The 24,028-nt window shown below is 35.9% G+C and overlaps 1 protein-coding gene and 1 pseudogene across 2 annotated transcripts; one reads left to right on the top strand and one right to left on the bottom strand.

Moving 5' to 3' along the window:
* LOC137033895 (electrogenic sodium bicarbonate cotransporter 4-like) overlaps positions 1–24,028 on the bottom strand; it is a 30,530-nt pseudogene that overhangs the window by 3,653 nt on the left and 2,849 nt on the right.
* ogfod2 (2-oxoglutarate and iron-dependent oxygenase domain containing 2) lies at positions 381–3,632 on the top strand. Of its 2 annotated transcripts, none has more exons than XM_067406356.1 (7): positions 381–926; positions 1,021–1,069; positions 1,165–1,275; positions 1,357–1,456; positions 1,558–1,682; positions 1,820–2,077; positions 3,176–3,632. In XM_067406356.1, the coding sequence occupies exons 1-7, from the start codon at positions 880–882 to the stop codon at positions 3,446–3,448; spliced, it is 963 nt and encodes a 320-aa protein (XP_067262457.1). In that variant the 5' UTR covers positions 381–879; the 3' UTR covers positions 3,449–3,632. The 2 variants fall into 2 exon arrangements, with proteins under 2 accessions (XP_067262457.1, XP_067262456.1); XM_067406355.1 differs by having other exon boundaries at positions 387–926; positions 1,013–1,069.

Genomic DNA, 24,028 nt, shown 5'->3' with positions numbered 1-24,028 from the left:
AACATCTTAACTTTAAAAATTGCAACACTGTTTCTAGAAAATACTGTAAAACACTAAAAGACTAATAACAGATTACTGATATTCCGAATGTAACATTTGCAAGCTTTGCTCTCACCTTCAATCATAAATTTCTGAGCATATCTTTTGAGATTTTTCTTGCGAATAGGGTTCATGGTTTGAGGATAACAGCCCTCGGCAACAAAAGTGTAAATGTCCCCCAGTCTGTTTGAGCTGGACTCCACCACCTCTTCTTCGGCAACTGGCAACGAGTCCACACTCAACATTCTGCTGCGAATATACGGTCACAGGCTTTAAATACATAACAGAAGGTACAGCTAAATATTCGTCCAATTTTAAATTCAAAACAACAGGCGTGATTTGCTTTGAACTTGCGCGTGCACACACATACATACAATAACAGTCGGACGGAAGGAATTGAGGGACGTACACGGAAGTCAACTTAACATCTTTTATCACTCTTGGCATTTTCTTGCTCTTTTTAGATACGACCTCATGCAAAATTTTATTAGAATATTTATACATGGAAAACAACTTAAAACGTTATCAAATGTGATGTATTGATTTCAGCGAAGCCGTTTGTTTCATTACCGACATATTTCTGGTTGTTCCAAAACAAACATTGAATAGGCGGAGCTCTGAATAGATTGACAGTTCAACTTCAGACTGCTCAAAACAGGTCTGCAATGTGTTCTTGTTCGCTTAAAATGTTTCAAAGGTCGTAAATTTTACGTCTGTATAAATATACAAGAGTATGTAGATTTAGATTAGTCAAATGCAAATCTGAATACACAATGGAGAGATTTTACACATGCAGTTGCTTTCTCAGAGATAATATTTTTCTTGAAGAATACAAGCTTCATGTTCGATTCGTCTCAGAAAGCCAGTTTAGGAAGGACTATCAAAATGTAAGTGATCTACGGCAACACTGCCTAATGTCTTAATGTCAAACACTTTGCCATTTCTCTCTGAACACCATTGACATTTGCTTAAGATCCTCAGATCCATGGGTTGTGTGTCTGAATCTCAGTTGAGAGACGTGATCGGAAAGGTGAGTGAGCTCTCGAGAGCAGAAATCATTCTTGCGGTTACGATGAAGATCAGGGCTGTCAAAGTGTGGTTATTTACTCCGTCGTTTATTTATAGATTCATGCAGAAATCGAGAGACGCCAGAATCATAAATTGGAATCAGCAGAGAGAGCAGCTACCATTAAGGAGATTTATACACCTCTACATCAACATGTTTATCATCTACAGGTACATACAATCAGCAGAACGGGCAGTATATGATACAAAATCGTTCATTGATATACTGTAATATCATGTATCCTGTGCAAGGAATCATTCCTGGCCCCAGAGCTTTTACAGATGGTAAAATACTGTGCTTCAAGTGATGCAACTGTGGAAGGACTATTGAAACTAATCCAGACAGAAGCAGGTGAACTTCTAATTTACTCCTGCTCCAATTTAAATCTTTTAACCATCAAATTATGGGAGATAAATCACGTCAACAAATTCTGTTTATTGTATATTTTGCAGCACCAAGAGTCTACAGATTCCCAGTGTTCCGAGAGGAATTCTGCAAGGAACTTATAGAAGAGCTGGAGCATTTTGAACAGTCTGATGCCCCAAAGGGCAGGCCGAACACCATGAACAATTATGGGGTACAGTTTTTTTCTTTTATCAATATACACTTAATCCAGTTCTCATGTGATTGACATCACAATCAAAATGCAGAATAATATTGTTCTTTGTTTTATGCCTGTCATAATAATAAAACAACATATCTAAACAAATTCAGATTCTTCTTAATGAACTGGGCTTTGATGAGAGCTTCATCACCCCACTAAGGGAGGTCTATCTGCGTCCACTCACGGCTCTGCTCTACAGCGACTGTGGAGGAAGTTGTCTGGACAGTCACAAGGCGTTCGTGGTCAAGTATGCTATGCGTGAAGACTTGGAACTTTGCTATCATTATGACAACGCTGAAGTCACTCTAAATGTATCACTGGGGAAAGAATTCACAGAGGGGAACCTGTTCTTTGGAGACATGAGACAGGTGCTTAAAAGACCGCTTTTTGAGAATTCCCAGACAGTGGTCTTAGAAATTGAAAATCTGTTTAAATTCTGCTTGTAAAGATACCTAGAGCAGGGTGACGTGATGTGTAGCCAAGTATGGTGTCCCATACTTGGAATTTGTGCTCTTCATTTCACCCATCCAAGTGCACACACACAGCCATTTTTGCTGTGGTGCCTGGGGAGTGATTGGGGTTTAGGTGCCTTGCTCAAGGGCACCTCAGTTGTTGTGGGTAATGAGAGTGGAAGAGAGCCCTGTTCATTCACTCCCCCCACCTACATTTCCTGCCGGTACTGAGACTCAAACCCTTCGGGTTACAAGTCCAACTCTCTAACCATTAGGCCACAACTGGCCATTAAATATATATATATATATATATGTGTGTCAAACCAAAATGTATTCAGACAAATTAGAATTTTTGGTTTAAGTGTATATAGGGGTCCATTCCCAGGCATGTTAATTTTAAATTCTCTTAATATGTCAATAAAAACTAAAATAAATGTTTTATTTCTGATTTTTAGATTTAGTTTTAATTTTAGATTTAATTATAGAATTATAGATTTTATAATAGCTGTTTTGGTAACACTTTACAATAAGGTCTAATTTGTTCACATTAGTTAATGTATTAACTATCAATGAGCAATACATTTGTTACAGTATTTATTAATATTTGTTAATAAAATCCAGCTGTTCATTGTTTGTTCATGTTGGTTCACAGTGCATTAACGAATGTTAACAAATACAAATTTTGATTTTAATAATGTAAATGTTGAAATTAACATTAATAACTGTTGTAGAAGTATTGTTCATTCTTAGTTCATGTTAAATAAAAATGTTAACTAATGTTAACTAATGAAACCTTATTGTAAAGTGTTACTGGTATTTTGATAACTTAAGTAGCTTAACATTCACCATTCATCTACCCTAAAAGAACAAGCAAACAATTTCTTCAAGAGTTTTATTTCATGATTATAGAACACATTAGTTCACTTTACAAAGACACTGACAGTTTTGGAAGAAACAGTGGGCAGCACAAGCATGCTGTATTTACAGTGTTCTGATTGTGTGCGTTTGTCTCAGGTGCCTCTGAGTGAGACGGAGTGTGTGGAAGTGGAGCATCACGTAACTGAAGGTCTGCTTCACAGGGGCCAGCACATGCACGGCGCTCTGCCTATCTCTTCAGGTACACGCTGGAACCTGATCATATGGATGCGAGCTTCACGCGAGAGAAACAAACTCTGCCCTATGTGTGGTAAGAGACCCACGCTAGTGGAGAGTAACGGTTTCAGTGATGGCTTTACCATGGACCCTGATGATGACACTAGTAGGAATGTGTCATGTTCTTTAACATGATGTTATTCAGTGCATATGGGTGCTGTTTTTGTCTAATTTATGGTCCTTTGCTCAGAGGTTGGCAATAAGGATTAAAATTTGATTTGGTCCATTGTGCCTTCTTCTAAATCAGTACCAAATGTGTTTTTGTTCTTGAGTCATTTTGACTGCAAATGACTTGATTAAATATTCAACTGATTGTGAATGTAGTGGCTATTTTAGTCAATGTCTTATCTTAGGATGAATTGTTTATATATATATATATATATACACACACACACACAAGGGATTTGAGATGTACAATAAAATATGATAAACAACAACAAAAAACACATTCTAATGTACAGCTCTGGAAATAATTAAGAGACCACTTAACATTGATTTCTGAACTTGGAGTGGTCTCTTAATTTTTTCCAGAGCTGTATATGGCTTATATGTACAAAAACATTAATTTCAATAAATATTTTTAATCTTAATTTTTAACCCTTTACCAGAATTCAAGTTATCAGGAGACAATTATTGCATCTTAAAACAGTTCTTTTTCCTTAAGAGGTTAAATCTCATGTCAGCCAACATCCATCATTTGCAACCTGCCCAGTTACACATATTCATGCACAGAATATAAAAATACAGGGAAAACATCTGTATTAATACCTTACACAGCTCACACAAGCATTTTGAAACGTTCAAGCAAAAAAAAAAAAAAAAAAAAAAAATGAAAGGCCAAAATCTGTTTCATTTGTTATTTCAAAGCTTTTTTCTTTTTTTGGTTGTTTCTTTTCCCCAACTTTTTTGTGTGTTATAAGCAGGAAAAGAAAGGGAAAGCAAGGAAAAGCATGACTTCGGAGAAAGACCACACTAATAGACCCAAAGGTATAAGCAGTTACAGGGGAAAACAAAATCATAATTAATCCCTATAATCATCATATCAAAGATACTGGAATCTTGAATATAAAGTTGATCTAGTTTTTACATTATTTGTGGTGTTATATTGATTCCATTGTCAGTAAAATTGACTGAATTTGCACTAAGTTTTCATTTCTTTGGCTTTTAAAATAAGAAACAGAAATCCGTGTTTGATGCATACATAGCAAAGATTATACACTGGCTCAATGTTTACCCTTATGTTTACTACTGACTTCTTATGCCACGTCACAGTTGTGCTATAAAGTGCTGTCTGATCCACTCTGTATCATAAGTTAAACATGAACATCTGTATTAGCAACACAGGAGTTTCAAACAAGCGGAGACAGAGTGTCTAATGTTCCACACTGTTCACAGTTCCACAACTGGAGAACCAACATTATAGCGTTGTTTCGCTGCTCATGTCCCTGTGATCCCTGTGTCTGCCTCTAGGGTTAATGTCTGTTTCGTCATAGTCCGAATCCATCTCAATCTTCACCTGGGGCACGGGGCAAGACATCCCTCTGGCCAGTGGCATCGCCGGGGATGACGGACAGGAGATCTTCAGGTGCAGAGTGATGCTGTGGAATGGCAACTTCCAGTTACATGAGTGAGGAGGAGTAAGAGGAGAGGGTCATGACAGGGAGGAGGTACAGCTGAGAATCAGGATGGGGACCAATGAGTCTGTATTAAGATGGTAGCACTTTATTTTACAGTCCCGTTCCCTTATGTACATACTTTGTACTTATTTTAGTAATTACAATAACTGGGTAATAACTAGGGTACTAACCCTGAACCTACCCCTAACCCTAACCCATGTAGTTACCTTATATTAGCCAGTACTTTCTTAGGTAAGTACACACAAGTGCACATACTGTACTGTAAAATAGAGTGCATTTATTAAGTTTATAGATGCAGGTGACAGAGATGGTGTGACTGCACAAATGTTTCAGGGGAAAGACTTTGGATCAGGGCACACCCAAATCAGAAAGAAGGCTCAGTATGATGTCCTATGTGTTTCATATAATGTGCTAAGGAGATAACTGAAGAGTTTTAATGTGATAATTACTAGAGAAATTAACAATAAGGTTCTACATTAACATTAGTTAATGCATTAGGAATCATAATATAATTTTGGTTATTGGTTAATGTTCATTTCTACATTTCTAATATATTTTTAACATTTAAATATAGAATATATAAAGTAATATATTACTTTTTTTGATGAGAATGTTAAAAACAGTCTCTTATTTTCACCAAGGCAGCATTTATTTGATCAAAATACAAATTTTTGTAACAATGTAAAAGTCTTTAAATGTGTCTTTGCTGAAAACAGTATTAATTAAAAAAAACCTTACTGACCCCAAACCTTTGAACAGTAGTACAAAGCTATTGCATATAGAATATACAAAAGTATTTTTATAAAGACTATTATGAACAATAATATATTTTATATATAAGTTATAATACTGACCATAATACCTAATGCAATAACTAATGTTAACAAATTCAACCTCATCCAAACCATGCCCCCTGAACAGCAATGCAGACATGAAACCCAGCAGATTTTACATTTTTACATCAGAGTGATACAGAAGAATGCATTTGGGTAAGTAAATGGGTTATGGATATAGTGTGAGAGAAACCATGCTGGGAAACCTTCATAAAGCGCAAAAACAAAAACAAAAAAAAACAACAACTTAGAAAATCTGGTACAAGCACAAAGTTATTCTGTATAAGCACTCTTATTGGGACCACAATCACACAGGAGAAAGAAACAACCAAAATTTGTATCTTTATATCTACTTAAAAAAAAGTTAACCAAGTAGGGTACATTATATTTATTCATATAACTTTTCTCACTGCCATCTTTCCCAGTATTTCAGATAAATAAACGGAATCTGTACCCACATCTTATTATGCGGGTTTAATAATTATTTATGTGTGCCGTTTCTTTGGATGTGAAAATGTAAGCAATGTAAAAACACCTACGCATGACACAATAAATTATACATTTTTTTTAAAAATAGCATGCAGAGTAAAATACTGGTGGATGCATGAAAACAATTCTATCTGCATTGCTTCAAAGCGCATGGCAAGGCAAAAATCCATAGGTAGATACTCAGATAATATACGGCAAATACAGGGGGCTTGCATGGCCATTTTATTGGTCTTAGCAGTTATACATTTAATATCCTTAGCTGCCTCTCAACTATGTCATCTACTTCTACATGAATATAAATGCATTATTTAGTAATATTAAATATAGAGTGGTAATGAGTGTTAGTGTATTTAAGAGGAAATGCTCTTTTTTAAAATCTAATAAAGTCAGTATCAGTGGTAGTAACTGCCTGGTTGGCATCGTGCCGCCCACTCTGAGTTGGAGTCTGGCGCCTGTAGGAGGTCACGGTAGGGAACGTGTAGTTTGAGCACACAGTACCTGCGATCCAAGTCTGAATCACCGGGGGAGCAGTTTGTATAAGGTTGGTACTTGTCCTGTGGGCCAAAGAACGGAGGAAGATAAGTATATATGCATGTGCAGAATGTGTCAAATTTGAACGGTACACTCATGAGGCTCTTCTTCACCAGAAGGTGGCACTAGTGAAACACAATGCAATAGTGGATCTTGACCATCATTGAAATATAGACCATTTTGGGTCAAGACGAAAGATGACATTAGTCAAGTCAGCAACCTCTCATTTAAATCCCAGCAGCCTGGGTATCTGTCTTTGAGTACTTAAACACTTACATCTTCTTCACCATCATCTGCTGCTTTGCCTTTCTTTTTGTCCTTATTGGTGTTCTTCTTTTCATCCCCCTTTTTCTTCTTTTCCTTCTCAGGCAGGATATCGTCCAGCCATGCCAGATCGTGTTGAGAAAAGACCATGTCCAACATCTTTCGTACCACCATGAGACCAAGAATCTGAGGGATCGAGAGACAGAAATTGTTCGTTTTTATCTTGAAACCCAAAAATGAAAATTCTGTCATTAATTACTCACCCTCATGTTGTTTCACACACATAAAACCTTCATTCATCTTCGGAACACAAATTAAGATATTTTTCATAAAATCCGACGGCTCAGTGCCTGCATTGCCAGCAAGACAATTAACACTTTCAGATGCCCAGAAAGCTACTAAAGACATTTAAAACAGTTCATGTGATTACAGTGGTTCAAACTTAATGTATGAAGTGACGAGGATACTTTTTGTGCACCAAAAAAACAAAATGCCTTTGACAATATCTAGTGATGGGCGATTTCCAAAACACTGCTTCATGAAGCTTCGAAGCTTTATGAATGTTTTTTTTTTTTTCGATTCAGTGGTTCGAAGCGTGAGTCAAACTGCCAAAGTCACAACCCCAGTGGTGAACCAATAAAATTTCAAAACACTTATCACGTAGCGAAGCCTTGTTTACCGAAATCATTCGTCATCATCAAGCTTCATGAAGCAGTGTTTTGAAATCGCCCATCACTAGATAAAAGTCATTATTTTGTTTTTTTGGTGAACAAAAAGTATTCTTGTCGCTTCATAACATTAAGGTTGAACCACATGAACTGTTTTAAATACGTCTTTAGTAGATTTATGGGCACTGAAAAGTGTTAATTGTCTTGCTAGTAATGGAGGCCTCCTGAGTCATCAGATTTTATAAAAAAATATCTTAAAGGGTTAGTTCACCCAAAAATGAAAATTCTGTCATTTATTACTCACCCTCATGCCGTTCCACACCCGATAGACCTTTATTAATCTTCGGAGCACAAATTAAGATATTTCCGATGGCTCCATGAGGCCTTCATAGGGAGCAATGACATTTCCTCTCTCAAGATCCATAAAAGTACTAAAAACATTTAAATCAGTTCATGTGAGTACAGTGGTTCAATATTAATATTAGAAAGGCCTCACCCTATGAAGGCCATCGGATTTCAACTAAAATATCTTAATTTGTGTTCCGAAGATGAACGAAGGTCTTACAGGTGTGGAACGGCATGAGGGTGAGTAATAAATGACTGAATTTTCATTTTAAAAACCTTGAGAAGTTAATTATATACTAAATCGCAGACCGCTGGAAATTCAGCTGATGAACAGAAAGGCCTGTTCACAGCGTGATTGAACTACAAAGTACAAACATACAAAGTAGAATAATCCCTTACTAAATAGATTACATTCAGAAAGCTTTATTGAAACAAATATTGTTTTATGAGTCATGATATATGTGAGTGCTTACGGGATAATGTGTGGCAATATATGTTACCATACCATGACTGGGAAGATGATGGCGAGGAATGTAGATTTGAGGACCCAGAGAACAGTTAAGCACACAATCTGAACCAGTGTGAACAGGTGGACTCTCCTCAACGGGACGTGACGCAGGTATGAAAAGTCTGGCTGGTGTTTTGCTGGCATCATGATCAGTTTGATCCTGTCCCAGAACTATAAAAGACAATGTTGGATTAGATACACAGTGGACAAAAATAAAATAAAAATCTGTCATTACTTACTCACCCTCATGTCATTCCAAACCCAAATGACTCTTTTCCATCTAATGAAAGTGAATGAGAACCAGGCTTGTTCAGCTCAAACAGGATGAGTCAAACCTTTTTTAAATTTTAAAATTTCATTCACTTTATAAAATGATTCGATCTGAATGATTTGTTCACAAATTGGATGGATCTGGTTGTTGACTGACTTAATGATCTGGTTGTAGAATATTAAAATTTTAACTTTTCCTCACACAAAACTATCGAATGGCTTTAGAAGGCTTTAAATGTAGCGCAAGAGTCATATAGATGATTTTTTTAATGTGTTTGTGTCTTTTGTGAAATCAAGAAAGTCAGAAACAAAGTCATTCAGTTTTGAAATGTCATGATGAGTAAATAAACTGATTTTTCTGCCCTCCTTTTTAGTCTATTCTTTTTATAAGACAGTTGTTCATTCACATGCCAAAGCTTGTCACATAGAAAAGAACACTTTAATGTTTAAAGACAACATCAACTTTATAGTATTTAGCCTCAAGGTAACATGAAGTTTTGTATTCATTCAGTATACAGTCTCCGCTGCAGGTTCATCATTTTGAAATTGTCCTCCTCTTGTTCTCTAGCTGACATTAAACTAGACTACTAGAGCAGAGCAAAGAAGCACCTGGCCACTGCCAAGCTACAGAAGAGGGTGGGTTCTCACTGCAGTCTGACAGCCTCATCAAAATGCAGCTCAAAATTGCCTCAGTAAACCCAGCCAGCATGCAAATATCCATTCCCACAACACCACACTCTTCTATCCCTGCAATGTCACAGTGTGGAGAAATCACTCATTTCTAATCACTAAACACAATTGTAGTGTGCATACAAATGAGTGTTACACTCACATTAACAGTGCAGGTTGTGATGTTTTTCCCTGTATGGTTTGAAAATTTGGTATGATATTATAACTTAGCAATGTCAAAAACCATAAAAGTACACTGGCTTTCAGAGCGGTTCCAAATAGTTCAGTAATGGCTGTGATGGGAAGGAGGAGGGGTTGGAAAAGGTTATATCCCTAAATGCACTTACTTGGATACCACTGAGAGAAGCAACACCCATGTAAAGGAACACCCCATACAAGACCGGCATAGGAATGAACTATAAAAAAAATAAAAAGTCATATAACATTTACAATAAGCATTCCTTATATAAAAATGCAAATCTTGTTCTTCCTCTGAAACAGACTTCCTTTCTGTTGATGTTACTTGTCAGGTGATGAATGCTATTGGATAACGTTAACCAGTAGCCAAATAGCTATTTAATCATTGTTTTAAAGAACTCACATTCTCAGTCTGGCTCCATTCTGGTACAGTATGTAAAGGCCACTTTACACCATGCAATCAATTTACTGATGTATTAAACCTACACTTTCTTCCAGGTTCATCAGATTATGGAAGTAAAACGAATGTCAGAGAAACAGATGTAGCTTGCTTTTGCACTTCATTTTAACAAAATAGTGCACTTCCTGCAGTGGCTCTTAAGGCAAATGCTTCCTTCGTTTTTTTAAAAGGTTGGTTTTATTAAGGTTTTCTTAGAATGTTCGACCTTTAAAAACATTTCATGTGCATTTAAAGTCACATGAATATAATAAAAAAATGACTTTCAGGCTGATATTCTATGTTCACTTTAACTGTTTTAGAAATTCAGAGTATTTTAAGTAAATACATAAAATTTAAATGTTCAAAAGTTAGTAGTCAGTAAGATTAAAACTCCTATTGCAAGAATGCATTAAACTGATCACAAGTGACAGTAAAAAAAAGAAAAAAAATATATATAAAAAATAATTTGAACAATCCTAAAAGGAATTTTTTTTTAATCAGTTTCCACAAAAAATATGTTTTCAACTGTGATAATAAAAATAATTTTTTCTTGAGCAGCAAATTAGCATATTAGAATGATTTATATAGGACCATGTGAGACTAAAGACTGCAGTAATGACTGCTGAAAATTCAGCTTTGCCATCACAAGAAATAAATTACATTTTGTAATATATTAAAATTGAAAGCAGTTATTTTAATTGTGCAATAATATTTAAAAATATTACAGTTTCTATTGTATTTTTGATCAAATAATTGCAGCCTTGTTGAGCATAAGAGACTCCTTTCAAATACATTTAAAAACATTTTGAACGGTAGTGTACATAACATTAGTTTGCTCTTTACCTATTTGAGATAGTACAGCTAAAGCAGAGTAGATTATACAGACATCCTCATTGAGCATTTTTATAATAATAATTGCTAATCTACCCTAAATGATAGGCCAGTCAGTATTAATTATCTCTGTCATTTCAACAAGCTCACTTGTAGGATGGGGGCCAAGAAGATAGACACTCCTGTCATCACAAACACCAGGATTCCTGTCAGTCTTTGTTCTCTGTAATTGGAAGAGAAGCAGAACAAAAATGAAAGAGACATTCTGTGAGTGGAGAACTGTGATATATGTACTGAACAGCCACAATTTTTATTCTATATCATGCACAATAACAAAGTAGCTACTTGTTATGTTATGTTTGGCTGCCTCTTAAGCAAACACTTTTAGTGTTAAGTAGGCATTTTCTACTTAATGTAAATGCTTAAACATAACATTTGTCACTGATAGTAAGTGCCTTGATTACACCAGACACTTAAACAGTACATAAGTATTTCAGTGTTTCCGACTGTATCCAAATGATTTAAGCACTTTACAGCTAGATTTTGAGGTTTGGCATATGTTCCATTACTATTTGAATATAAATGTGGTCTACCTGCTCATGTAAATTAGATGTCATGCCAATCAAGCTTTGATAGCCCACCCTCAATAACCATTTTATAATTTATGGCTTTTAAAAATCACTTGTTTTTTCTGTATAGGTCTAATCAGAAACGCTATCAGTGTGAGACCACAGTGCGTACCTGCTATGGTTGCTAAACAAGTTGTCTATGTCTTTCTCACCTCACACCCAGGAACTGTGGCTGTTCCCCTGGAGCACTAGACTCGCTCTCCATCTTCAATGAGTCAATGTGAGCGATGGAAATAACAGTGGCTGCTACATACCAAGGCAGACCCATAAAAGAGCAGACTGCCATCAGAATGCCCACCCACAGTAGATCCAGGTGATACCCACAACCTTTCTGTAACAAACAGATTGTGAGGGAATGTGGGAATGGGAATGTGTGGAAGTCAATGTAAATTAAAAGAACAGGGGTGATTAAGGATCTGTTCATTGCATGGATACCTTTAACTTATTTTCCTTGCGGTTGACGATGACAGCACTGATCTGCTGATCCATGAAGATGAGGATAGTAACAAGGAGAGCAGGGACGGAGCTTGCCAGGTAAACCCACCATGGATTCTTTCCGAATGGCATCACAAGCCAACCCCGGTCAGGGCGCGTGGGCTACATGATTTGAAAACAAAATAACCAATACAACTTTGAGAAAAACTAAAGAGGAAGCTTTATTGAAAAGTCACAAAAAAAAAAGAAAATCAAGATCAGTTTCATTCTCCAGAACATACGAGTTAAGTATCATATACTCTCACCTTGAACTCCGTGGGCACAATGAGTTTGGGGGTTTTCAAACCTATAAGCATGTCCAGCCCCACAAACGTCATGATGGACATGAAGATGGAGAAGTCACTAATTAACTTCCTCAGCTTGACAGAAACAAAATATATTAAAGGAATGAATAAAACATGTAGCTGCAGCTGCAGAAATATAGCACAATGTTGTTGAAAAGATACATAATAATATACTGGGGCCGGTTGCACCAGCTGTGCGCAAGTTACAATGTAGACTAGTTTTCACGTAAATGGGCATTAAGTTACAACTTACGCACTACTAAATATATTTGTGTTGCACCATTAAACTTAGCTGACTCTATGTTTCTATGAATTGTGCAGTTTTAAATACAAAAATGAATGTCAACACAAGATCACTGAAGAGTTTTTATTTAATGCTTGCACTCAGAGACAGATGCATGCTTCCAAACACATACACTGCATCCAAAATTGAATACTTCCCTACTATATAGTATGCGAAAAACAGTACACCAAAAGTGTAGTATGTCCGAATTCATAGTACTCAAAAAACAGTAAGCGGAATGTTCCCAGATGACGTGCTACTTCCGCAGATATACTGAAGTGCGCGTTTGATGGACACCGATTTTGTTTTTACTATAATAATTACTAGAAATTACGTTTGGGAAATCCAACCAAATATGTCAAGGGTCTTGTAACAGAATGCATAAAGGATGTTGTAGTGACGTGACTCTTGTACTCAAGGTATATAATAATAAACAACAATACTAATAATATATATAAAATTATTCTTTGTTATACTCTTAAAAAAAGTCCTATTTTTCTCAAAATGTGTCATCATACATGTCAAGAAGTGCACAGCATAAATACAGGCTTTAAATAAACTTTAATATAAGTTTTGTGTGCCACATGCAGGATTAAACTCACATCACCTTGCTCACCTTTCATGATTTTGCAGGTATAAAGCTCTTGATTGCTCTAACACTATATAAGATCCTACTGATTTTACTAAATCCCATCAGTAGTTGCAGAATGCAGAATAAAAGTTAGAGACTGACAACTTTTCTTAAGATATAGTCAGACTCAAGGTTTTGACATAAGTGGAAAAGAAATGTCTAAGATGCTAACAAGGATGAAGTGAAAGTTAGAAAAGTGCAAGTGTAAAAATCCGGAATTTTTTTTTTTTTTTACCTTTGTGGGAAAGTAGCGACTGAATTTGAACTTCTTCAGAGTGACAGTCATAGTGTAGGTGCCGAAGAACAAAATGAAGGACATGAGAGCAAGATCTGGAACATACTTGCAGGACTTTCCAACCAGTGAGCCCCCATATTTCACACATTCCTTCTTACTCAACTGAGTCCAGTCCAGAGCTGTTACGTTTAACTGAGAAGATGGGAGAAATGCAGAGACAAAAGGTACAAATCAGGGATAGGAGAGAGGAATGTAGACAAAGTAAAGGATAGAAGGGTTTCATGGTGGATAAATGGCAAAAAAAAGAGAGAAAAATAGAGAATAAAACAGGACAGGACCAAAAACACAGTGCAATACAGCAGGCAAGATCAGTAAAAAAGTGTCAATTTTAATTAAATTATATTGGATGCCACTCATCTGACATAATACAAAAACACAAAATATCATTGTGGGCTATAAAATCAGTGATAGTGCAAATACAGTGGATTCAAAGGCTGTAATCTAATTGAGGTCATGCTAACACAAATGTTAATTCAGATGTGAGTGAGGTGAAGACAATAGGCACTTACACCAAAGAGAGCAGAGGAATTATCTGGCACTGGGACTACAACATCGAAGATCATTGGTGCCACTGAACAAACAGAGAAAGGGAGAATCAGAGAGGAAAATGAGCAGAACGAATGGAAATATGAATAACACTTTGTTAGAAGGATTTATCCAGGATCAAAGCCAGCTTTGGCAAATGTAAATGACTGCAGGTGTAGCCCAAATAAAATTTTCATTTGGTTTTTGAAATAATCCAGCATGCCTAAACTACTTTCAAAAGACCTCACTGCTACTTTTCATTCACTTCTGCAGGCCATTAGACTAAGTACAAACTCATAGAAAATAAACATGCTATTTGTCCAGGTGAAACTCATGCATATTGAAATGTACTCACATCAATCAGCAGCCACGTTTGGGGTTTGCAGCAAAAACAAACATAACACAAATAAGTTACAATAATCACATGCACTCAACCAGTTCTCTTTAATCCAGCCTGGTCTCATTGTTAATACGTAGGTATTAATACGTAACTTTCAAAGACACAAAATGTACATTTTTGAACGTTTAGAAAGGTGCTGAAACGTACAATATTGACTTATGTATAGCACTAAAACGTAAAAATACTTTTACAGTGAAAAACATACACTACCGTTCAAAAGTTTGGGGTCAGTAAGATTTTTTTGTTTCTGAAAGAGGTCTATTTATGCTCACCAAGGCTGCATTATTTGATCTTGATCAAAAATACAGTAAAACAGTAATATTGTGAAATATTAATACACTTTAAAATAACTGTTTTCTATTTTAGTATATTTTAAAATTTAATTTCTTGTAATTCATGTGATGGCAAAGTTGAATTTCCAGATTGAGTTATATTTTGATTAAAAATTACAGAGGTAAAAAAAACCAACTCTAAAATAACTTTAGCAGCCCTAAGATACTAAAAAGATAAAAACTAAACTAAATCACAGTTTTAAAGTTTTTTTTTGATACAGTTAAAACTAACAAAACCTAAAAAATTAAAAAGATAAATTGAAAATAAATAATTTACCTAAATTTTAAAAATCTAATCTAATAACTTTTATTAACAAATTAAGGTATTTTGAACAAATATGATTTAACTATGAACAAAAGTATGTTAGAGTACTGCACTGTTAACTAATTGCACATTATTGCACCATTTGTTCTTCAGGTGTAAATCCTGACACACTAAATTAAGGTAATATTGCTCTACATCTAATTTATTTCACAATTAATTCTTCATTTCAGAACTGATGTGCTCTATGCCAAGAATGGACTTACTCGGATCTGGAGCCACACACTCGCACTTGTAGGCCGTAACGTAGTCCGGTTTGAAGTCGGTGTTGATGGGATAGTATTTAAAGGATCCCACCATCTTCTTGATGGCATCAGAGATGAAGATGAAGGAGATGAGGCTAGAGAAGCCTTCCTCCGTGAAGCGCGTCATGTACTTTATGATGTAACTGGCATCCGTAGCGACCAACAGTAAGCACTGCAAGCAGGCGTGTATTCCGATCCACAGCCTAAGCTCCATGTAATCAATCCCATTATTTCTGAGGAAAAGAAAGTTTAAAGAAAAAATAAAGAGAGATAAATACTAGAGCAGCGAACACAAGAGAGCAAAAGCTTATTTGCATCAGTGAAGAGAGATGATTTATGAGGGTCTTTTACTGGGTTTATGAAAGTGAGCAATCAAGGCTGTACTTTATTGTCCTCAATAACAGACTGTGAAATTATGATGGATTGGTGCGGATGGCTCTCTCACTTGCTGAATTCATAAAGCAGCTTCTCAAAGATGAGGATGGGGCCTGTTGAGCTAAGAATAATGAGAGGTTGACCGCCAAACATGCAGAATACCGTTCCTGCTAGAGCGGTGCCCAAAAAACTCTCCATCACACCCTGACAAGGAAACAAGGTGAGAAAGAGGAGGACAAAAAAGAGAAGGGCTATAGATGAAGCTAGGTCACAAACCTGCTTGTTAAATGCTCCATAAAAGATGATGACATGCAACTTTAAGCAAACTGTCATGTTCAGTGTCAAGTAGAAAACCGTGAGGTGTACCTGGTAATTGTCTGTGGCATCCCCTAGAAGGCCCCCAAAGGTGATTGCGTTGGTTATGCAGCCCAGGTAGATGAAGAGCACCGCAGAGATGGACTGAATGTGGAAGCCTTCATAAAAGTCGCTCGGGTACCAGGGGAGCTTCCTCTTGATGTCAAGGAAAAGGCCACCACAGAACCTGCCCCGTAAACATAGATGTTTAATCCATTATTCATCAGGGACCTGTCCTCTTTAGCTTGTTTTAGACAGACAAACAGAGGCAAGATCTATCTTGAATATTAGCACAGAGTACTGGCAGCCATTTTCTATCTCTAAGTCCTAGCATACCCTTTAGCGCAGTTCCAAAAAGCGCATTACATTTTCCTTTTTGGACATACTGATCAAGATATGAACTCTACTAAGCCTTGGAGCTCTAAAGTACCTTCCAATTATTTGTAAAGTCAGATAAAGCAAATATATATACCCAAAAGTTATACTCAAGAGTTTTTCAAACTTTCAGCTGAAGCGTTTTAGAGACTCTGCAAGGTAAAAGTACAAGAACATTGGGTCCTAAAGATCTACAGGCAAATGGCCATACACTCCGTGTGGCCATCATTTAAAATTTCAATTAAATTCCTGAATTTAAGCTGAATTTGAATTGAGGTGGCAAAAATAAGGCAGAATTAAAATGGGATGGATGAATGGATTGATGGATGGATAATGTCTAATCATGTCATTCAGTGTATTCACACACCCACCTCCCCGTAAATGCCAATTCTTCACCAAGTTCATGTGGAACAGGCATCTCCTCATCCTCGCCAACAGGCCCTCCACCTCCTGCTGTCCCGTTCATCTGACCCAGCTCATTGAGGGAAAACACAGACTTCCTTTTCAGAGAAACAAAGAGGAAAGTAAAGATGTGAAGCATATGGGCCATAAAAAAAGCCACAGAAGAAGAATGAGCTTTACCTTTTGTCTGCTGAGGGAGTTTTTTTGGGGGGTTCTATGCGAATTTTGGGGTCCCATTCTCCAGGTGGAAGAACAATCACCTCATCCAGGAACTCATCAATGCCAGCAATCAGATCCTCCCGGTCCCTGGCTTTATATGCTACATCACTGAAGAGCTGCGGAGGAAATCAATCTTGGATCACTTTAAATGGCAATGTTTATCCAAGTTCATCTGGAAGAACTGAACATTAAAGATGATAAGAATGTACTGTAGACTGTATGAAAAATACTAATTGCAAACAAACAAATGAATCAAACTTACATCATCCACCATAAGAGTGGCAATGGCACGTCCAATCTCATTGTAAGATTTGGCTTTACCAGGAGGCCCAAGTAGCACAAACAAGAATCTGTCCATTAAGAGATACATATTCAAATCTTTAGTTCATTGAACTTTTTCCATGATCTTTTTCAGAAATACTGTGAATTTTTAATGTGCAAAACTGTTACCTGGTGGGCACTGGAACTTCCGTCAGACCCCCAAGAGTGGTGGCCTGAGACAGCCGAACGAAGGCAACAAAGGGTTTTTCTAAGAAATCCACTTCTCCCACCAGAACATTGGATGCCTCTGCATCTCTGGGGATTTTCTTCATGAACTTGTTCTTCAGCTGAAATCAAAGTGAGCAAAGAAAAAGTAATATAAAAGGATTTGATGGGTACAAAAGGACCCATATGTTGTTCCATCACAGGACCCTTGTTGTCATTTAACCCTTCTGTTCCATCATAATGTCATCAAGGTCTTAGAAAGTTACAGCCCTTTAACTTTTCTATTCCATAACAGGACCCTACTGTTGTCATGTAACCCTTCTGTTACAAGACCCTTAAGTTGTCTTTAACCCTTCTATTCCATCAGAGGACCCTCATGTTGTCTTATTCAAAAGCTTTTAATTGTATTATTGGTCAGGAAATGTGCTAAATTTAAGCAAATGCACTACTTGAAAAGCAATGTGATGAAGGAGTGATGAATCACAATGAAACACGAGTTGCATGATGATGTTCCAGAGGGGTGTCTTCAAAAATCTGGAGAGAAATATAGCTTCTCCCTTTTTAGCTGCTGGTATTGGTGAGTTACTTCACTGTGAAAAGTCAACTATGACTATCAGTTTCTATGGTTATATATTTTCATAACAAATATCGAGAGCGCATCAATGTAATACGTAAACAAAACTCTCAGCTCAACTTAACGCTGGGCTCTTTGTGAAGCAAGTTTATCTGTTTAAACACAAAAGTTTAAACACAATAGTTGATTTACTGCTGTTCACTACTGTTCACACACTCACTTGTACTATTCTAAACTCGCTGAAAACAAAAAAAACATCGGTTGCGCTTTACTTTACAGTATGTGCACTTTAAATGAACTTTCAGTGTATTTACCAAGAAAGAACTGAATAATATAAGGTTACATGGGTTAAGATTAGGTATAGGGGTAGGTTTAAGTACCTAGTTAACCAGTTACTGTAATTACTACAATAAGTATATAGTATGTACAGGCAAAACAAGACTGTAAAATAAAGTGCAACAAAAACGTCTTCAGGCTTTATCACCACAATTATCAGCACAATTCCTTCTGTAGCCCTTGAGTAAAATGAGGGTGGATTTAGATTAGCCTTTCTGCTTTCCTTCTGTCTTTTTTTTTTAACAAATCATAAACCAAGCATTCATCCCCCGGTGTTATGCCATTCACATGGAAGGATTATATAATCAACAGCACATTGTACATGAGGGATGCATATTAATGGAGTTTAGAAAAGCTATTGGGTTATCTGGCAGACAGAGCTCAATGTGTTGAGGCATATTTTCCAAAAACCAAAATATCTAACTTCTTTGGATAACAGCAGAGTTCCTCCAAACAATGTTTTATATTTTTCATATCTCCATAAAAAAATTTGAAATGAGTTTTACAAAATTTATACAACAGCCTTTTGAGAGAGTGAAATAAGGTTGTCCCATTTCTATAACAAGCTTGATTTTAAACAAGGAAGTCAAGAAAAAATTTTCAATCATTTTTTCAATGATTTACACTACCGATCAAAAGTCTCTTATGCTCACCAAGGTATCAAAAAATACAGAAATATAGTTAAATATTACTTTTAATTATTATTTTTAAATATTTAAAATAACTGTTTTCTATTTTAATGTATTTTAAAATGTAATTCTTGTGATGGCAATCTGAATTGTCAGCATCCATTACTCCAGTTTTCAGTGAAACATGATCCTTCAGAAATCATTCCAATATGCCGATTTGGTGCTCAAGAAACGTTTCTTATTATTAACGTATTGTGTAAAATTAAAAAATTGTGCTGTTAATTTATTCAAGAGACACAATAGAATATAATTTATTAGAAATATTTTGTAACATAATGTCTTTACTGTCACTTTTGATCAATTTAGTGCATCCTTGCTGAATGAGAATAGTTATTTCTTAAAAATCTTACTGACCCCAAACCTTTGAGTGACAAGCGTACAGGTATTAATCAAGAATTTGTGTTGTATTGAAATATGTAAGATGTTTATTATACTTGACTACAGATTCTGTGTTTATAAATTTAAAGTTTAGTTTCAATATGCCATAAGGAAGATCATTGTTTTCTGCTTGTCTTTATATATAGTCTTATTGTGAAAATTATTTTGTTTTAGTCCAGCTAATGGGAGCTTTTTGTTAAGACAGGACTAACAAGCAAAGATATAAATTACATTTTAAAGGTAAAAATAATAAATACATTCCTGATACAATAGCAAAGCACAAAAGCAGGACAGTAATAAATGCGTGGTATGACTGGTGGCTACAGCCTTGTACATTGAGTGCTTATGGAAAAAAACAGTGACACCATTTTCCGGAGGGAGCGGGCCGCAGCTCCCGGTTATCTCTCTGCATGTGAGAGCTTAGCACGAGGACCACATAGTCAGATGGCACGTTTTACCATTGGCAGATCAATAATGACCTAGACACCAGACTACAGCAATGCAGAGCACACCAGATCCTCAGAACCACATACACACAAATTTGAAAATATGGAAAGTTTATTATGGCCGGAATTTCTCATTTTGGTGATGATTCTGAAGGACTACAGGACTTTCTTTCTGTGACCTCAAAACATGGTCAAATCTAAAAAAATATCTTTTTAATTTATATTAAGAAAAAACATAAATTGTGTTGATTTAAGTTATCAATCATATTCCAATAGTTTGATTATAAAGAAAGCAGAAGAGGCATTGATTTAAAGAATCTGTCTGAATTTGTCAGTCTGGAAAGCTGAAAAAAAGCAGCTAAAAATATCTTTAAAGCAAATACAAAAAATCTGTGCAGACGCTATTGTGAACAATACAATGGCTGTTGTGCCTTGTCAAATTGTGGCTTTCTATAACAGATAAAGGAGGGGACTCACCTGGTCTGTGCTTGGTGTGTCTGCAATGTCATTCATACTCCTGCTTTGAGCATGGCCTACGCACACACAGGCACAAATATGCACAGAAATGTAATTACAAATTTTTCATCAAAATGATAAATAAGTCTTACTCTACTCCAACAAGATACAAAGCTGACTAGCTATTTGACAACTAATCTAGCATCACTCACTAACTAATTAAAAATCTAAATACTCTTTTTGGACAGCTTTAATGAAAAACATTTCTATAAAAAAGCTAATTAAAAACACAAAACACATTACATTCACAATCACATTACCCTAAGCAGAATTAACTCGTTAATCAGTTTTAACCAAACCTAAAGATCACTGACACTTTCTATGGGTAAAACTTTACAATAAAGTTTTATTCGTCAACATTAGTTAACATAAACTAACAATGAAAAACAGTTATCTTAGTTAATGCTAATTTCAACAAATATCTGTTAATATTATTCCATGGACCTTGGTTGCCTAGGTTACCGATTTAGTTGAACACTTGTTACTTGTTGCTTTGATTGGTTTGATGTTGTATTTAATTAGCTAGCTTTCTGTCTGTCTTTGATTGGTATTCGTTGCATGAAGTTATTCCATTCGTGTTTTGATCCAGAGAATCCTGAGTGGTGAGAGTTTGATGCACTGATGCACTTAGATCCAGCTTTATTTTCTTCCCAGGTCTTCAACCAGCTGTGACATTACCAGAATATGAAATATTAAAAAAAAAGGTTGAAAAAAAGACACAGACTCACGTAGTCGGCCATAGTTTGCTTGTTTGCTACGCAGATCTTCTGTAGAGCGATTAAAATTTGCTCCAGTGGCAGGAGTTCGGGCTGGGCTCCGAGCTATGAAAGACAAACAACATTACAACCATTTAAATTACCTATCAAGCAGACAGTTTTTCTAATAAGCTGATGTTAATGATCTATGTAAAAAGAGCAATGAAAGAATTAAAATGGGATTGGGATTGTTCACCAAAATGTCTATACTCACCGTCATGTCCCTTGAAACCCATATGATCTTTTTTATGCTCAGGCTGAATTTAACAATGTTTCTAAACAATGTAAGTGGATGGTGTCCAATGGCTGTCAAGTTTCAAAAAGAAAAAAAAAAAGAAACATAAAAGTAATCTTCTGAAGCTTCGTGTTTTGTGCTACCTTTGCTTTTTGTTCTTTTCAGAGCTTGACAGCCACTTGGCTCTCATTATATGGAAGAGAGCGGCCTGAATGTTCTGCTGATAAACTCTTTTTTTTTTTTTTTTTTTGCGAGAGTTTACACAATACAAGTTTGATGATTCAATACAGGTTTAATGATCATTTTTGGATGAACTGTCATTTTAAGACAATTAAGCAATTAGGCTGCATTATACTTGAATATGCACAAAAAAACATCTTCAAATTGACAACTGAATCACTGCAGCACTATAATTTAGTTCTTGTTCATTTACTCCTGCATTTTTCAACCTATTGTGCAGAATATGTGTAGGGATAGAAAGAGAAAACATTTAAAGATTGAATGAACACTCACTGCCGCCTCCAGAGCCAGACTTTCCCAGATCTGCAAGGGAGCGATGGATTGGCTTCTTTGTCTGGTGTCTGTGCTTTCTCAACAAAACAAAGCTGATTTTATCTCTCAGCTCAGGACTGATCAACCCTTCCTCTATCTGACGTTCGATGATGTCATCTACATGAGACAAAAGTTAAAGTAGTTTTCTTTTAAAGTATATTGGTAGCAAAACATAATGCATCAAAACTGTAGAAAAACATTATAATGCAACAAAACTTAAAGGATTAGATCACTTTCACATAAAATTGTCCTGATAATTTACTCACCCCCATGTCATCCAAGATGTTCATGTCTTTCTTTCTTCAGTCGAAAAGAAATTAAGGTTTTTGATGAAAACATTCTAGGATTATTCTATTTATAGAGGACTTCAATGGCCTCCAGACAGTTGAAGTTCAAAACTACAGATTCAGTGCAGCTTCAAAGGGCTTTAAACGATACCAGACAAGGAATAAAGGTCTTATCTGGCGAAACGATCAGTCAATTTAGAAAAAAATTTAAATGTATATTAGGGGTGTGACGAGATCTCGTGGCACGAGATCTCGCGAGACTAATATGTGACGAGATTTCTCATCGAGGCGAAAAGTAGTCTTGTGATGTTGCCATGACAGAGTGTTAGGATGTTTAGGAAAGAATATGCCACCGCTCCGTTTACATTACGCCTCCACTGTCGTTTTGCTTTGTGTTTAAATAAAAATAATTTAATTCATTGGGATAATGGTTGCCGCTGCTCCATATTTACAGAGTTACGTGCGATCGTAAAAGTGAAAGTAAACGCGAGTGCGCATTCAAACGCGATTTCAATACCCCGCATTTGAAAGCGGCTCCCTGATGAATACAGATATCTCTCAATATGAAAGCTATTTTAGGCTGGGCAGTGTAGCTGTAACCATCTCTTCTGTATCAAAGAATAATTTGGTATTATTTGCACTTTGAATATTGAGAGAGTGCGATTATGGTTGCACTTATTGTAAAGTGTTACCATAAAAATGAATAAGAGTTTTCTCTTAATCTTATTAAGCACAAACAATATTTCATTTGTTAACATTAGTTAATGCACTGTGAACTATCATGAACTAACAATGAATGACTATTTTTATTAACTAACATAAACAAAGATTAATAAATACTGTAGCAAATATATTGTTCATTGTTAGTAGATGTTGGTTAATACATTAATGTTAATAAATGAGACCTTATTGTAAAGTGTTACCATTTTTATGTATACTGTTTTTATTTCTATGATCAGTTTGTGGAAAGGAGTTCAGGAGGTCAAAAGTTTATAAATCATGTACAGTAAGGTCTAAAGAGACTGAAATCATACAGAAGAGAAGTCAGTCAGTTGAGTTTGTGGCAAAACCTTTTACAGTGCTTGAGTATTGTTGTCTTTTACTGCATATGATCATTCATACTCAGAAAGAAGAACTGTAATGACATTCATTAAGATGATTAGTTAAAACATTTCAAATACACCTGCAGAATATTTTTTCTAGTCATGTATTTCGCCATTGAGGATTTCTTAAAAATAGTGTGTAAAAATCTTGTCTCGTATCGTGAACTCAATCTTGAGTCTCGTCTCGTGAGATACCTGTCTCGTCACACCCCTAATGTATATGCTTTATATAAACAAATGCCGAGTGCTTCCGCCAAAACTGCACTTTCGTATCCTTCAAAAAGCTTACACATGTCCTACTCCTTCCCTGGTCTACTTACGGAAAAAATGGAACTGGCACTGCGTTCGTTCCGTAAGTAGAAGAGGGAAGCTGAAGGAAATACAGTGTAAGCTTTTTGAAGAATACAAAAGTGCGGTTTGTAGGTCATTGAAGTCCATTATAAGGAGAATAATCCTGTAATGTTTTTTTATCAAAAACCTTCATTTCTTTTCAACTGAAGAAAGAAAGAC

Source organism: Chanodichthys erythropterus, chromosome 13 (assembly GCF_024489055.1).
Source record: "Chanodichthys erythropterus isolate Z2021 chromosome 13, ASM2448905v1, whole genome shotgun sequence".
NCBI classification, from domain to species: domain Eukaryota; kingdom Metazoa; phylum Chordata; class Actinopteri; order Cypriniformes; family Xenocyprididae; genus Chanodichthys; species Chanodichthys erythropterus.
Note: the sequence above shows the minus strand (reverse complement) of the source record. Positions and strands in the feature narration are given on the sequence as shown.

Coding starts and splice junctions, on each gene's coding strand:
- ogfod2 (XM_067406355.1), top strand. CDS start 813: ATGGAGAGATTTTACACATGCAGTTGCTTTCTCAGAGATAATATTTTT. Junction 1,070..1,164: donor TGAGAGACGTGATCGGAAAG/GTGAGTGAGCTC, acceptor GTTTATTTATAG/ATTCATGCAGAAATCGAGAG. Junction 1,683..1,819: donor ACACCATGAACAATTATGGG/GTACAGTTTTTT, acceptor AAACAAATTCAG/ATTCTTCTTAATGAACTGGG.